Genomic DNA, 14,516 nt, shown 5'->3' on the forward strand with positions numbered 1-14,516 from the left:
TCACTGTGATCTCTATGATTCGCATACATGTAGCTGCCCTAAGATGACCAAACAGAAGATAGTTCTTCCAAAAGTTGGATTATCGAAATATTGGTCCCACCTATAAGGCTTGATTGAGGGGTTGGGCTGAACATCCAGCTGCCAAGAGTTTAGTATGGAATCTGAGGAAAGCTATCAATATTGCCTTGTGCTGTATGTGGGAACAGAAATGGGGCACTGTTTTTTGGCTAAATTATACCAACACTTGGAACATCGCCATTGAAATGCTGGAGAGGAACACAACAAACTTTAGATGAGGAAGAAAGACATGCAGAAAATCTGAAGAGCAAATGGATTTTTGCATGAGGGAAATCTGAAGAACAAATGAGTATTTCCATTGATGTAGAAAAGATGAGAACATAATGTGGAGATACATGGGAGAGGCCCCTTTCCGCCGTGCCTCTTGGCCCTCCCCACTGCCAGTCTTGGGGATAGAGCTGATGCAGCTTCTGGTTATGAATTACTCTACTGCAGTCATTTCCTGCTGTCCACACACCAATCTTCCTGGAGGGAAAAAAGTTTTGTTCAGGCTCCTTTTTATGTGAGAGAAGGGCTGTCACAGTCTGACATGCTTAATTTACCTGTAACCCTAATAATAATGGTTCACAATGGTGATATTAATTGTAAAAATGAAATGGAAAACCAATTCTGTATTACACTCTTCTTACCATAGTGACTGTGAGGCTTTTGGTCAGAGAATAGCAATCCTGTCTCCTTTTGAGGAGACAATTAAAACATCAGTCATGTGATTTTAAGATCAGTTTTATTAGAAATAAAGTAGCATTTTCTTTTAGCTTAGGTAGCCAAATGTCCAAACAATTTCAGTGAGATAGAATAAGGCATTTATTGCTGATGAAAATCCAGTGTCTCCCATGTTTCTCCCATGGTATCCAAGGTGCAGGTTGGACACAGTTCCAGATGGACAGGATTCAAAGTGCAAAAATCGTTAAGATGTAATGGAGCCTACGAGAATGAAGTTTCAATAAAAATGATAAATCTGATACAAAACCAGAAACATGTTTAAAAAACAATTAGATACATTCAAAATATCAAAGACTATGCACCAGATTTTTGTTTACTTGTTTTGTGTTGATTTCTAATAACTACCTGGTTAAATTCTTGCAGTTTTCTTGGCAGGTTTTTTTGGGGGAAATAGGTTTGCCACTGGCTCTTTTGTAAGGCTGAGAGTGAATGTCTGGCCCAAGGTTAAAACCAGATGGCTTTGTGTTTCAAGATGAGGCTAGAACGCATATAGTAGATTAGCATATCTTAAAGCAGAATTATCTGAATGTAGCAACAATGCTGCTTTATAAATCACTAGTAAAACCACATCTGGAATATTGCAACCAATTTTAGTCACCATACTATAAAAAAGATGTTGAGACTTTGGAAAGAGTTCAGAGAAGAGCAACTAAGCAAATGCCTGGAGACTAAACCATATGAAGAATGGTTTTGGGTCTGGCTAGTCCAAAGAAAAGAAGGATTAGGGGTGACTTGATAGCAGTATTCCAATATTTGAGGGGCTGCCACAAAGAAGAGGGGGTCAAATTATTTTCCAATAATTTCCAGAGGGCAGGACAAGCAACAATGGGTGGAAACTAATCAAAGAAAGAAGCAACCTGGAATTAAGGAAAAAGTTCCTAACAATGAAGACAATTAACCAGTGGAACAGCTTGCCTTCAGAAATCGTGGGTGCTGCATCACAGGAGGTTTTTAAGAAGAGACTAGATAGTCACTTATCTGAAATGATATAGGTTCTCCTGCTTGAGCAGGGGGCTGGACTAGAAGACCTTCAAGGTCCCTTCTAGCTCTATTCTATTCTAGATGGTGGCCAAGAGACTCTATTTTATCTCCAAGAGGAGGGATTTTTCCACCTAGTTTACTTCTTCAGCTGCCTGGTCCAGATTAATTGACTTCTGCAATTGCAGCCTTCAAGTTCCTGTCTGGATCATATTCAGCACCTTCCATTATTTTGTTCCAAGACAAAGCCCTTTTTTCCTAGCAAGGATGGGGCTGAGGTGAACAAATCTAGATTGTATTAATCCATGCTTGGGAATAAGCTTCAATCTTCAAGGAGCTAAATGAATGTGGGACAGCAAAGGGCTTGCCATGCCTTGTGTAAGGGAATGGGTGTCTGCCCATTCACTGAAGACTTTAACAAAGAGACAGAAAGGGAGAAGTTACAGGACAGAGGAGGCAGGGAATTTGTAATCTGTCTCACATGTAATCTGCATCTGTATAACCACCCTATCTTCCTCTCCCTTTTCTGTCTCACTCCAGTTTAAATCTTACATCAGCCTAGCCACTTTGTGCATATAATGACGTGAAAGTGTACAGTTCATGCAAGCTTATGCCTTTCAGTAAAAGTTATCAGTCAGAAAAAATGCCCAGCAAATTCCTTTGCTAGGTTTTTATGAAATGGATTATTGGTGGGTTAGAAAAAAGTAAAGGAGGGTAAACATAATTTTATTGAAGAGAAAGCTACTCTTAGGTATTTTAAATATGAGCAAAAGAGCTATTATGTGATCGCTAGCATAAAATCAAACCTTTCCATTTAGATACATAGGAAGTCCACGAGAAAGACTTCTGAAAAACTAACAAAAATTGCTTCACCTTGTCTCAAATGATTTGTAAAAATGAATTACTCAAACTATAAGATACTCAAGCTCTAAATGAAAAGCTTCTCTATGACACATGAACAGTATCAGAACAAGACAATTTGGAAGGCAGAAATATTCATGACAGATAAAACAGAGGAATGGAATAAACTATAACTCTTAAGGTATGGTGAAGGGTGTAGTTGATCTTCACCAAAGCACTGATAAACATGATTTTTAAGAAAGGTAGAGTAACCTGTTAAGATTGGCAGCTATAGAATTCAATCAAATTTAAAAAAAATCCATTAAAAATTAGTATGGAACTTGAGGTCTACCCAACTCCTATTTCAGATGAATAAGACTCTATCCTGTTTTATTTGGTTGGATAGGAAATTTGAGTTTTCAGTTCCATCAGCTCCAATGAGCTAGCAGCAAGAGCTCGTGAGTAAAAGTAAATTGCCTAAAAACCTTGCTTGAGTTAAAGAAAGTACTGCTGGGTAATTTAGTGGGGACTATAATGCTCACTAAATCTCAATATAATTTAAAAATCAATGTAACTTTTTGGATGAGATCTTGTGAAATTTGAAGCCTTTTCAAGCGCTCACAAAAAAATAGTATTCCTATCCCTGGTATGCACAATATTGTCTGGAAAGATATCTCTAACAAGTGTGCTTTATTTTATTAAAATCTTACATTTTCATGGAATAACTGTGGAAATGTGATGCAAATGCTTGAAATGATTAAAAAAAATGTTTTTATCCAATAAAAGGTGTTGGAGAATGAAATAAATGAGAAGAATGAAACTCTTCATTCTATCGCTTCATCTCTTCACAAAGCAGAGTTGGAACTTCAGAAGGAGGTGAGATCTGTGACGTGACTACTCGTTTGAAACTTGTCTAATGTTACTTTTTACTTGTTGGTGGTAGGTGATTTTTTTTAAAAAAAAAATAGCCCTGCCTTTCCTTTTAATAATCCCCCAAATAGCTCAGAATAGGGTAATTCTATATCTTCATGTAGCCAGTAACATTGGCTCCTTCCCAGGGACTGGGATCCAAATATTGTCACTCTGCAATTCCAGAGGAGTTTTATTCTTGAGGAGGATAGCAAGCCCCTTGTTCCTCCTGCTGCCTGGGGGATAGGTTAATCTCCTCCCTTTTGCCTGTAGTGCTCTTCCTCAAAGGCCAGAGGCATAACCATCCAATCAGCCTTGCTCACATGCTAGGAGCTTTTCTTTACCTCTACAAGAGAGAGCTACATCAATCTATCTACATATCTACATCAATATTCAATGTGTATCTTTTTAAAATTCCAATAAATCCTGTGGCCTTCGGTGAAGAGAACTGCCATGTTTGGTTGTGCAGGAACAACAAAAGTCAGGTCCCAAGTTCAGCTACTGCTCCACGGATGCTCCTGAAATGGGCATTAATCATATTTTTTCTTTTCCCTATCAAACCAAACAGAAATAAATGTAGACTCTGCATTTCAGAGATTGATTCTCTGTTCGGATAACGTGCCATTTGCTAAATACGACATCCCTGAGAATTCTGAAATGTGCTCTTATTTAATGGTTGCTGTAACTGCTTTCAATTGCCTCCGATTTTCTTTGTATCCCACTGCTATAGTCACCATTAGTAGCCTCCCTTGCCTGCAACTCTCTTTTACTTGCTTATCACTCTATCCCCCGAACAAGGCAGAGGCAAGATCACTGTGCAAATCACTGAGCCAATGCATTAATTCTTTGTGCAAGCAAAGTTTTGTTTAAGAGGCAAAACATATGGGGAGAGCAGGACATGAGAATAGCTAACTAACTTTAATGTTAGTTAGCTAAATAACATATGGGTGAGAGCAAAAACTGTAAGATTGATCTTTATTGGATAGATCAAAATTTGTGGATTGTGCAATCCTACTAGAATGTGCAATAGAACAAACACCTGATAATTATTCTGAGTAACTGTTAAATGAACAGATACTGAATCTGGAGAAGAGAATGCATACTATATACAAAGCATACAAGAATGACAGGATTAGTAGAGATGGCAGCTGGAATTAAAACTGGAGATAGAACATTAATGTGAGATTTGCAGACACCATCACTTTGTAGTCAAAAACCAAGCTCATTGAAAAGCTCATTTGTAAATAAAAATAGTTAAAATCTGGATAGTTAAATACCAACAAAGATAAATCAACCAGCAGTAACGCTGTAGGTTTTAAGCTACAGTGATTTTGTGGAACAGTCAGTTAAAATTCCATCTTTTCTTGCATAGTGACCAAGCAAATGACTGCCTCTAAAAAGATATGGCCATAAGGTGCCTAATATTAAGATAAAAATTCTCTAGTTCAGTATTAATTTAAATTAATTAAATTAAAAGGGCCTCTGGTGGCTCAACAGACTAATGCAGTCTGTTATTAACAGCAGCCGCTTGCAATTACTGCAAGTTCAAGTCCCACCAGGCCCAAGGTTGACTCAGCCTTCCATCCTTTATAAAGTAGGTAAAATGAGGACCCAGATTGTTGGGGGCAATACGTTGACTTTGTATATAATATACAAATGGATGAAGACTATTGCTTGACATAGTGTAAGCCGCCCTGAGTCTTCGGAGAAGGGCAGGATATAAATGCAAATTTAAAAAAAAAATAATTTAAAGAGTACTCAGATATCAATGCCCTTCCAACAATAGCAAAAAAAAAAAAGAAAAAAAAGATTTCATTTATGATAGAAATGTTGCTTCTCACTTTTCCAAAACCTAGTTTGTTTTCTCCACTACAGAAAGTCAAAATGGCAGATATGGAGAAAACTATCCAACAAAAAGCAGCAGCTGTTGAAGAGAAATATCGAATTAACATAGCTTCTTTGACAGAAGAAAACAACACTTTGAGGTGGGGGAAAAAATCTAGTAAAATCCAAAACAGTAAGTCTTTTGAAAAAGTTTAAGAGATTATTTGCCAAATTCACCCTTCTGGAAGCATTTTTAGCTTAGGAGTGACAAGGGCAAAGATGTAGGGAGGCCTGGAGAGATATCAGGAAATCTTAATGACTGTGAAGCTGAATGTCTTAACTTTTGTCCTTGGAAATATTTGCCATTAAAATAAACATTTAAAATGATCCTTAGAATTGTTTGAAAAAAAGATATTTATGCCAAAAGCATGCAGTAACATTCAGTAATAACAGAATTGATTTAGTAGCTAAAAATTCCAGTTGCGATATTCTGTGTCGTTAAGACAATTGAATTTGCTTTTGAGAAAATGAGAGAGTTGGCTGGGAATCTCACTGATATCAATAACAATATTCATGATGAGATCTGATTCCATGACTGTCCATGAGTTAAAGTATGCCCATATACACAGATTGTCAAATATAAGTCCCACTGTTTCAGGATTACTTTCAGGTTAATGACTCCAAGGATCATAGCCATATTTGAGGGCGAGTGCTTGGAACGAGCTGCACTGAAATTATGCTTTTAGATTTTTCTTCCAAAATACAACTATTCCTATAACTTCCCAGCACTTTTATCTAATCATAAAATCCCCAAACTAACTTTAAAAAAAAAATACTGACTGGTTCAAAGGTGCCTTTGTGACATGCTGGATCATATAGAAAAGAGCCTTTAACTTCATTGTAGAGAATCAAGCAAACCCCAATTTGAATTTATAAATTGATTCAAGATGCACATCTTTGCTTTGGCACATGGGTGCCCTTGCTACACATGGTTATAACTTTGCTAAACAAAACATTTGATACGTCTAGTTGTTTAAGCACAGAATTTCAACCAGCTTCTTATATACCACTTTCACTTGATTATGCAGTGAGTGACACAGCAAGTGAGGGGGGAATTGGGGGGAATGTCACACCCCAATGCTATCTGCGATTGAGGGAAATGGTTTCCAACATTTGTTATACTCTAGGCTCTGTAGTCTCCCTGTACAAAGACAGAAAACTTTGCTTTTTTTTCTCCCTCAGGCGCAAGCTTATTGAGAAGAATGAAGAGATATTTACTGAACGTGCTCAACAAAGTAGTATTTTTGGATTGTTTGATTAGAACTATGCATGAAGAATTGGCTTATGGGAGATTGGGTGAAGCTATTTCTTCAGAACATCAGGCTGAAGCTGGAACACCAGAAGTATCAAAAGATTACTTGTATATATCATTATTTTTCACTTTATTTTTATCAGCTGCTGCCTAATAGTTTAGTGCCGTGATTTCTTCACTCACTAGCTTATAAATAGAATAAATGTTTCTTAGCCAGATGGTGGACATGTTATAACATACATTATATAAAAAGTCCTGTAGGTTTAAATCCATAGTTAAATGACTAGACATAAAGTGAAACATAAACTGCCAAATTCTGAATGTCTGTGGAGATTCTCAGTCATCCAGGTCATGGTTGTCCCAAAGGTGCTTTTTCAAGAGGCAACTTGGAGTTTCTGATTTTTCTTTGAAGACGTTTTGCTTCTCATCCAAAAAACTTCTTCAGCTCTGACTGGAGGGTGGGGAATTCCCTGAAGAAGCTTCTTGGATGAGAAGCGAAACATCTTCAAAGAAAAACCAGAAATTCCAGTTGCCTTTTGAAGAAAAAGCACCTTTGTCAAATTATAATTAAAATACTATTTGTTAGTACCTTAAATATCAGGAACCCAAGCTTCTGCACTGTTTTTTTTTTTTTTAATGAACTGGGTCCAATATTTCTTCGGAGGCCCACCTGGGGATTTAGAAGCACCTATCTATCTAGAACTGTTCTGATGATGTTTGGCAACTGTTGCACAGTGTACTTAAAACACTGAAGTGATCTTCAATTAAAAAAGAGCTGAATTTTAGAGATGTATAGCATTTCAGATCTGAAGCCAAAAGGCACTGTTGATGCTTCCATAACCCATATGTTCATGGGATTGTACACCTACTGGGCACACGCAGGAAAGGACAGCTTCTTTAAAGTGTGCACCTGGCCCTAGGCTTTCTCTGATCACCTATTTGGCTCTAAATCAAAAATTCTGCAAAACACTACTTTATTCCTGGAATGTGACTCTACAGATGAGATTCTGCCTATTTTCTAGAGGATATATGTAGGAATTTGCTTTCAAAATATACAGCAAACCAAGACTTCTGTTACTTCTTTCTTGATACAATTTTTTAATTGGCCTGAGATTGGCCTAGTTGTATCCTCCTTTGCCAGTCTTTGCAATAATGTTATTTCTTTATTGAAATCTTATCTCACTGCTCTAAAACACTGCATTGTAATTTATCATTTCACTTTATTTCTCCTTCCTCATTGCAATGCAACTGTTCAGATGTTCAATTTACAACTGTACATTTACAATGTACAGTCCATACCTGTCCATACATTTTCCCATTAAACAGGGGAAACAGAACTACCAGGTTCTATCTTTTATATTGCTTTTGTTCTGGATTTCATTAACTTCTTGCAAGAAACTTGGAACTTAGGCAGGATCTACAATCAAGGCAAACTGCAAACTGCATCTTCTCTGCCCGAGTTAAGCATTAAATAAATATAGCAGAGTATTAGCTGTATTTAATAGCTGAAGGACATATTAATTTATTTATTGTGGTGGTATTAAAATGATCTCATTGTGTTTAACCCACAAAGGTTGCCCTTGAGCTTGGAGATATATCCCTGAGCATTTTGCAGTTTACTCTTTCCAATGAAGCAAACCTATTTAGAGCATATCTGATATCCTTCAGCTCTAGAAAAGTCTTGCTTAAGAAATGTCATACAAATCATTTTTGACATTTGACATATGAGTGGCAGATGGGGAAAGTGCATGTCTCTTCATCTTCTTAAACATCAAATAGCTTTGAGAATAGGTATTCCTGTTCAAAAAACAACAAAGAATGAATGAAAACAAGAGAGAAGAGTTCTTTTTGAACTCACCCCTCTTTTGTCTCTATGTCCTCAGCAATCTAAATTATTGCCTGTCTGAACTCTGCTCTGATGCTACAAAAGGTTTGTTAGGCACAGGAAAGATCAATTTTTTCCTGAGAGTATAAGCTGGTTGGGGCATTTGTTTCCTTTCGCGTTGAGCATCTGCACGTTTGCTCACTTCTTCATTGACTTCTGTAAGAATGGATAATAGATCTTCACCTCTAAAGAGAAGAAAATGAACATCAACATCAACAAAATATCAATTCTTACTTTGCACTTACTTCCCTTCATATTATCACTGGACCATAAACTAACATAATTGCAAATCAGAAAGCACAAAATCAACTATGTTTAGGCCAGGAGACAAATTATTTAGCATGTTAGAAATTTCTTAGGGCTCCAGCTTCTCTGCAATCAAGAATGTATATTGTTTATCACCCCTCTGCCTATTTAGCACAAAGATTACCAGAGCCAGGATGGTGTCGTGGCTAAGATGTTGGAGAAGACCGGAAGATCCAAGCTGAGGGCTACTGTAGCTCCTTGGACTAGTCACATTCTCCCACCTCACTCTCCCTCACAGGATTATGGTGGAAGGGAAATTTCTACCTCAAGCAAGCCTGTGCTATCAGGATTTTGAGCTGGTGCACGAAGCCAGCACGAATGACTATTGAAAATTGTGTGAAAAGTCCATTTGGAATGGGCTAAGTGGCCTACTAACACCTTACAAATCTATATTTGGTAGTTCATTCAGAACAATCACATTAAAGAGAAGACTTCCATGTAACACAAATCCTACCTTGGCACCAGGAGCTGCAACTTACTGCAAAGAGCCTGAATGTACCAAGTGCCTTCTTGTACATGCCGGAAAGAGAGATAACCATCTACAGTGGCCATGCCAAGCAGGAAATCTGCTTCATCTGGAATACTTGAGGTCAGCTGCTGGGAAGAAACAAATCCTGAACTTTGAGCATCTGGTTCAAGTGAGGCAGCATGGCCGGTGTCTTCTTGGAGGAAGACTGGCTGCTGTGTCTTTTCACCTTGACAGGCCTGGATGAAGAAGAGCTTAGGTTTCTGAGCCAACAATGGGCAGCGGTTGGCTTTGAAGTATGACGTGATGGTACGGATTGGAATCAGACATTCATCTGTCCCAAAAATTTTCCCAGATTTTCCATGAGATAGAATACAGCATACCAGACAGTCACTGTCTTTCCAATCTTTAGAAGACTGCCAAAACTCCAAAAGTGCTTCAATTTCTGTGGAAGTCTTGTCATCATACTTTTTCACTTTGAATCCAAGCCAGGTGAACACACGTTTCAGCTCCACTGTCACAAAGAAATATGGCAGAGTTTAAAACAAAACAATGGCCGTGAATGTGCCCTTTCATGGATCTAAGTTACGCAGAAAAAATATGGCAATAATGGCTATTTCTGCATTTTTAGGATAAAACAGATTTGACAATTAGTAACAAAATGGTCTTTTTTTTGGTAATCTACTAGGCTTATGACTGTGAGACTGCCCTTACTTGTTTATTTCTTCTAAACATCCTATAAATGCAGAAAATGAATAATGATCTGTATTGGAACTTAACAAGAGAGCCTATTGCCCCATTTCAATAGGCTGATGGAATTTGCAGAGGGGTTTTGGTATTGCAAACACCAACTTGGTCACTTACATCTCCGACCTTTCTTCATCGAATAGGAAGGACTTAAAAAAGAAGTCCGCCATGTGAAAAAATATACAAACTAAATGTCATCTAATGACTATCGTCCTCCCTTAATCACTAGAGCAGCCATCTTGTTTATGCTCAACATTAGGAGCAGAAGTAATAATACACAGGTAATCTTCACTTATCAATGATTCAAAGTTATAGCAGTGCTGAACAAGACGACTTACAATTGGTCTTCGAAGTTGTGGCCATTGCAGCATCCCTGTGGTCATGTGATTAGGATGTGAGCACTTGAAAATCAATGTACATTTATGATGGTCGCAATGTCCCTCAGTCATGAATATAAGTGACATTTGTATGCATCAAATCCGGCAAGACATAACAAGTTGCAGTCACATGACATTGTGTTTAATGACTTGTGATGATTCGCTTAACAGCTGCAGCTGGCACTAACAAACTTTGTAAGTCAGGAAGTCATTTGACTTTTCACTTAACAATCACATCACTTAGTGACAGACTTGCTGGTTGCAATTACGGTTGATTTGTCAGGATTATCTGTACTATCTTATGAGAAAGTTGATGGAAAAAGAATTGCCACTCCCCTTTCCATAAGATTAATGGAAGCTGCAGTGTGAATGCTCCAATCCATGAAAATTGCAACTTATTTCCATTTGCACATGTCAATTCTACTTATTTTCACTAAGTTAATTGTCTCTTAGTGATAGAATCCTAGCCTGGCACCTTCTGTGGAATAAAGTGAGAGATTAAAAAAATGTGGAACACAGGCAGCAACAATAAAAAACTTTTACAGCCTGAAACCACATAAAAGGTACACATTAATAATCATTTGCTGTTTTGTAATGTGAAAGCATTTTATGGAAAGATATGGAAGCGTTTTTTTAAAAAAGGGGGATATCCCAATATAAGCACTTATTTAAGCCACTTACTGGCATCTTTCTCAGATCCATTCCTTTTTTTGAGATCACCTTCAAAATTGACATTGTTAATGATAAGACAATATCCTCTGCACTGCCCATCCATTTTATACTGAGATAACATCTGCCGAATGAAGGACAGGAGAAGAGCATCAGACTTTGGTTTGTAAGATCTTTATAATATTAGCATTACCAAAAGTGATTATGGAGGGCATAGGGGATGCCTTTGAAGGACAGGAGGGACAGCCGTTTAGGAAGGGAACGACTGACCAGCATAGCCTGTGTCCATTCCAGGAAACTAATGTGAGAAAACCTCAAACAGGTCTTTCCCTAATTTGGCCAAAGATAAGGGGAGGGAGCCCATTCAGACCTACAAGATTCTGCTACTATAGCTGTTCCAATGAAGAGAGTTTTAGATTTATATGGCATTGCTTTCTTGGTCTGAACTATCTTATAGAGTTCACAGCTATAGACTCATTTAAATATCAATGGATTTCAGTTGTTTTGCAACAATGTCTGGAATCCTAACAAAATATTCTTTGATTGGAACAGTCTGGTCTATGCAAACTTCATTTCTCAATTGCTAGAAAACCAACTAGGATTTAACAGCAACCCTGTTAAGTCACACCAAAGGTCTTTCTTGTCCAGTATATCTTAATATTGGTTACTTTCAATTTTCTGCTCTTAATTGCAGGCTTTGGACTCCAATATTTGTCACAAACATTCATTGCCTTTAAAATCAACATCACTATTACAGTACAACCTGCAAACTGGACGTTATATTGTGTGTGAAGAACAAACCATCTCTGAGTCATCCAGATCAGTTCTCTAATGAATCTAGCTTCCTTTGATTGCTTCTAGAAATGAGACCTGAGCTGAAAAACCAGCTATAGCTACACTAGTGTCAGGTCCTCACAAATGAACAAAATTGCAACAAGGTGGGGACAGCAACAGATTGTCAACCTGATGAATACAGAAAAAGAAACTCCTGGGACATTATTTTTCCAAGAGTATAAACTTTACTGAATAAATCCACATTGGCACAGAAGAAGCGAAACCCGCTCTGAGCTTCCCCCGCAAATACACACATAGTTCATTTCCCCCTTTCCTGACGGGCCACCCACAGTCCATTATGTCTACCAATCACTTCTATTCACTTAGTTATGAGAACCACATAACCACGCTGTGCCATCTGCTCTGGGTGTCCTGGGGAGGGGGCAGCAATGTCTCGTGGTAACCGATGATGCTTGGAGGCCAATCCCCACACCCTTGCATTCCAATCCATCACCACCCTATTCCCTGTCAAGGTGCGAGCAAAGGTGAACGTTTGAGTCAGTCTTGACACAGATAGTCTGTTGATGTTGCGTTACAATTCTCATGAACCCTGGGCTATTAGATTTGCTTGTTAGGTCTAATGAGAACTGAAGTTCAATAGCATATGAAGGGCTCCATGTCCACCATGTTGTAAAAGGACTTTTAAAAGTTAAGAATTGGCCAACATAAAATATACTAAACAGCTAGATTTGGGATAAATGTTACTCCAATACATATATTGATTGATTGGGATACTTGAGAAACAATTCAGAAGATACAAACCACTGCTTCAGCATTCGTATCATTCTCCCTGACCGTTTGTTGTAACCCCTGTCTCAAGGAATCAAACACAGGTTCTGCCTTGACATCTAAAAAAATTACAAAGAAATAAGTAGACTTAAAAGATTTATCTCAATTTAATCATTTGAGAGTAAAATACAGCAGACAATAGAGACAGTACTTGAGTTGTGATCTGCCTTGCTGACTTTCTCATCGACTTTGCTTATTGAACGCTAGCAGAGAAGGTCTGGAACGATGGTTGTGCGACCACAGGATTCTGCATCCAGTTATAAGTGCAAGCAACTTGCTAAGCATGCAAATTTTGTTCATGGGACTGCATTGGTGCTGCAGTGGGCTAGAACTTCCAGGACTAGCTGGTACAGGTAGTCCTTGATGTATGACTGGTCACTTAGCAACTGTTTGAAGTTATAAAAGACCTTCCCCCAAATGCTAGTTACAACCTGGTTTTGAAGTTATGGCTGCTGCACCACCACCACCAGAGTCATTCGCCTTTCTCCCAAACCGCACCCCTAAGACTTGGGCCTGTCTCCCACTTATTGTTTGAAGATCTCCAGAGTCAGGACCTCATATTGGGGATGAAGGATAAGCCACTCTCCCTCAGTGCCCCTGAGCCATGCAGCTGTGTGCTGGACGGGATCACGTCATTTCAGCACGGCCACAGCACTTTCCACAACACAGACTGCAATAGGAAAGTACAGCAGATCACTTCGTTGGTGGGCTGTACAACCCTAACACATCAGCAGTTGCTTTTTCAGTGCGGCCACACAAGAAATTGTGACCACACTTGAAATGATGGCTGCTTCTGGGACACAGCTGTGCAGACCAGCCTTCCCTCCTTCCCCGTGAGGTCTGGGGCTGGAGATCCTCAATCGTCTGGCTTCTTTTGTATCCATCCATGGAGCGACTCCATACTGGAATTCCCCTTTACTCCCACCCTTCCTTTAGCACATTAATAGATATCAGAATTCTGCTACCTTTCATGACTTTTGGCAGTTCACAAAAGTATGAAATAGAAATATAATATTCATAATACATTATATTTACATTTAAAAATAGATCACAAAACTATTAAAACAAGTACTTTAAGTAAACAAAAAAGGTCAAAGTACTGAAGTATCTTTTGAGAAAGAGCACACAAGTAATTGGATGTCTTCTGGATAGCCTGGATCAAAACCTCTCCCATCAATTCCAATTAGCATCATCCAGTTATTATGTGATTTGAAGCCAGATTATCTCTTGTGGTAAAAGAATCAGATAGAGACTTCTAAAAGAATAGGAAAAATCATAAAAATACTGCCCTAATGTCAGTCTGTGTGTGTAACATTTAATAACTATGCTTTGATGAAGGTGCAAGGCAAGTGGACCAACCTCACATCTCACTCTAAGAAAAGGTTCTTTGAAACATTAAAAACAGGACACCTCGTTACTTCTTTCTACTCCCAGATTCCGTGACAAAAATCTTAAGCCTCTTCTCATTTCTTCTATGTCCAGATTGAGAAGGACACTGGATGTTTCTGTATTCTATTGTAGTAAAGTATGAAGTACTTCTAGTTTCATTCTATGCCAACCAGAGCACCTATTTATTTTAAAACTAACATTAAACAGAAAATAGGTCTCAGTCATATAAAACATCTAAACAAACCTAGATTTGCAGCCAAAGAACAAACATTTCCAGTAAGCTCTTGTAGGCTCCCAAACTGTTCATCGTAAAGGTGTTCTAAGAAGAAAGGGAAAATTCATATATTACTTGACTTAGGAGCTGTACACACAGCTTTATATAAGATACTA

The 14,516-nt window shown here is 38.2% G+C and overlaps 2 protein-coding genes across 5 annotated transcripts in view; one reads left to right on the top strand and one right to left on the bottom strand.

The window, feature by feature from the left end:
- The window catches only part of FLACC1 (flagellum associated containing coiled-coil domains 1), a 40,676-nt gene extending 33,949 nt beyond the window's left edge, over positions 1-6,727 (top strand). For all 4 annotated transcript variants that reach the window (XM_058187275.1, XM_058187265.1, XM_058187285.1 and 1 more), the window contains 3 exons: positions 3,406-3,495; positions 5,404-5,513; positions 6,595-6,727. In XM_058187275.1, the coding sequence (XP_058043258.1) occupies positions 3,406-3,495; positions 5,404-5,513; positions 6,595-6,673 (279 nt within the window). In that variant the 3' untranslated portion in view covers positions 6,674-6,727. The remainder of the gene's footprint in view (positions 1-3,405; positions 3,496-5,403; positions 5,514-6,594) is intronic.
- The window catches only part of LOC131199572 (uncharacterized), a 54,684-nt gene continuing 40,953 nt past the window's right edge, over positions 786-14,516 (bottom strand). Inside the window, exons 15-20 of the mRNA XM_058185529.1 lie at positions 14,371-14,445; positions 12,711-12,796; positions 11,127-11,238; positions 9,310-9,835; positions 8,523-8,734; positions 786-1,002 (exon numbers count right to left, since the gene is read on the bottom strand). Coding sequence (XP_058041512.1) covers positions 8,557-8,734; positions 9,310-9,835; positions 11,127-11,238; positions 12,711-12,796; positions 14,371-14,445 — 977 coding nt within the window. The 3' untranslated portion in view covers positions 786-1,002; positions 8,523-8,556. The remainder of the gene's footprint in view (positions 1,003-8,522; positions 8,735-9,309; positions 9,836-11,126; positions 11,239-12,710; positions 12,797-14,370; positions 14,446-14,516) is intronic.

This window comes from Ahaetulla prasina, chromosome 1 (assembly GCF_028640845.1).
Source record: "Ahaetulla prasina isolate Xishuangbanna chromosome 1, ASM2864084v1, whole genome shotgun sequence".
Classification (NCBI taxonomy): Eukaryota; Metazoa; Chordata; class Lepidosauria; order Squamata; family Colubridae; genus Ahaetulla; species Ahaetulla prasina.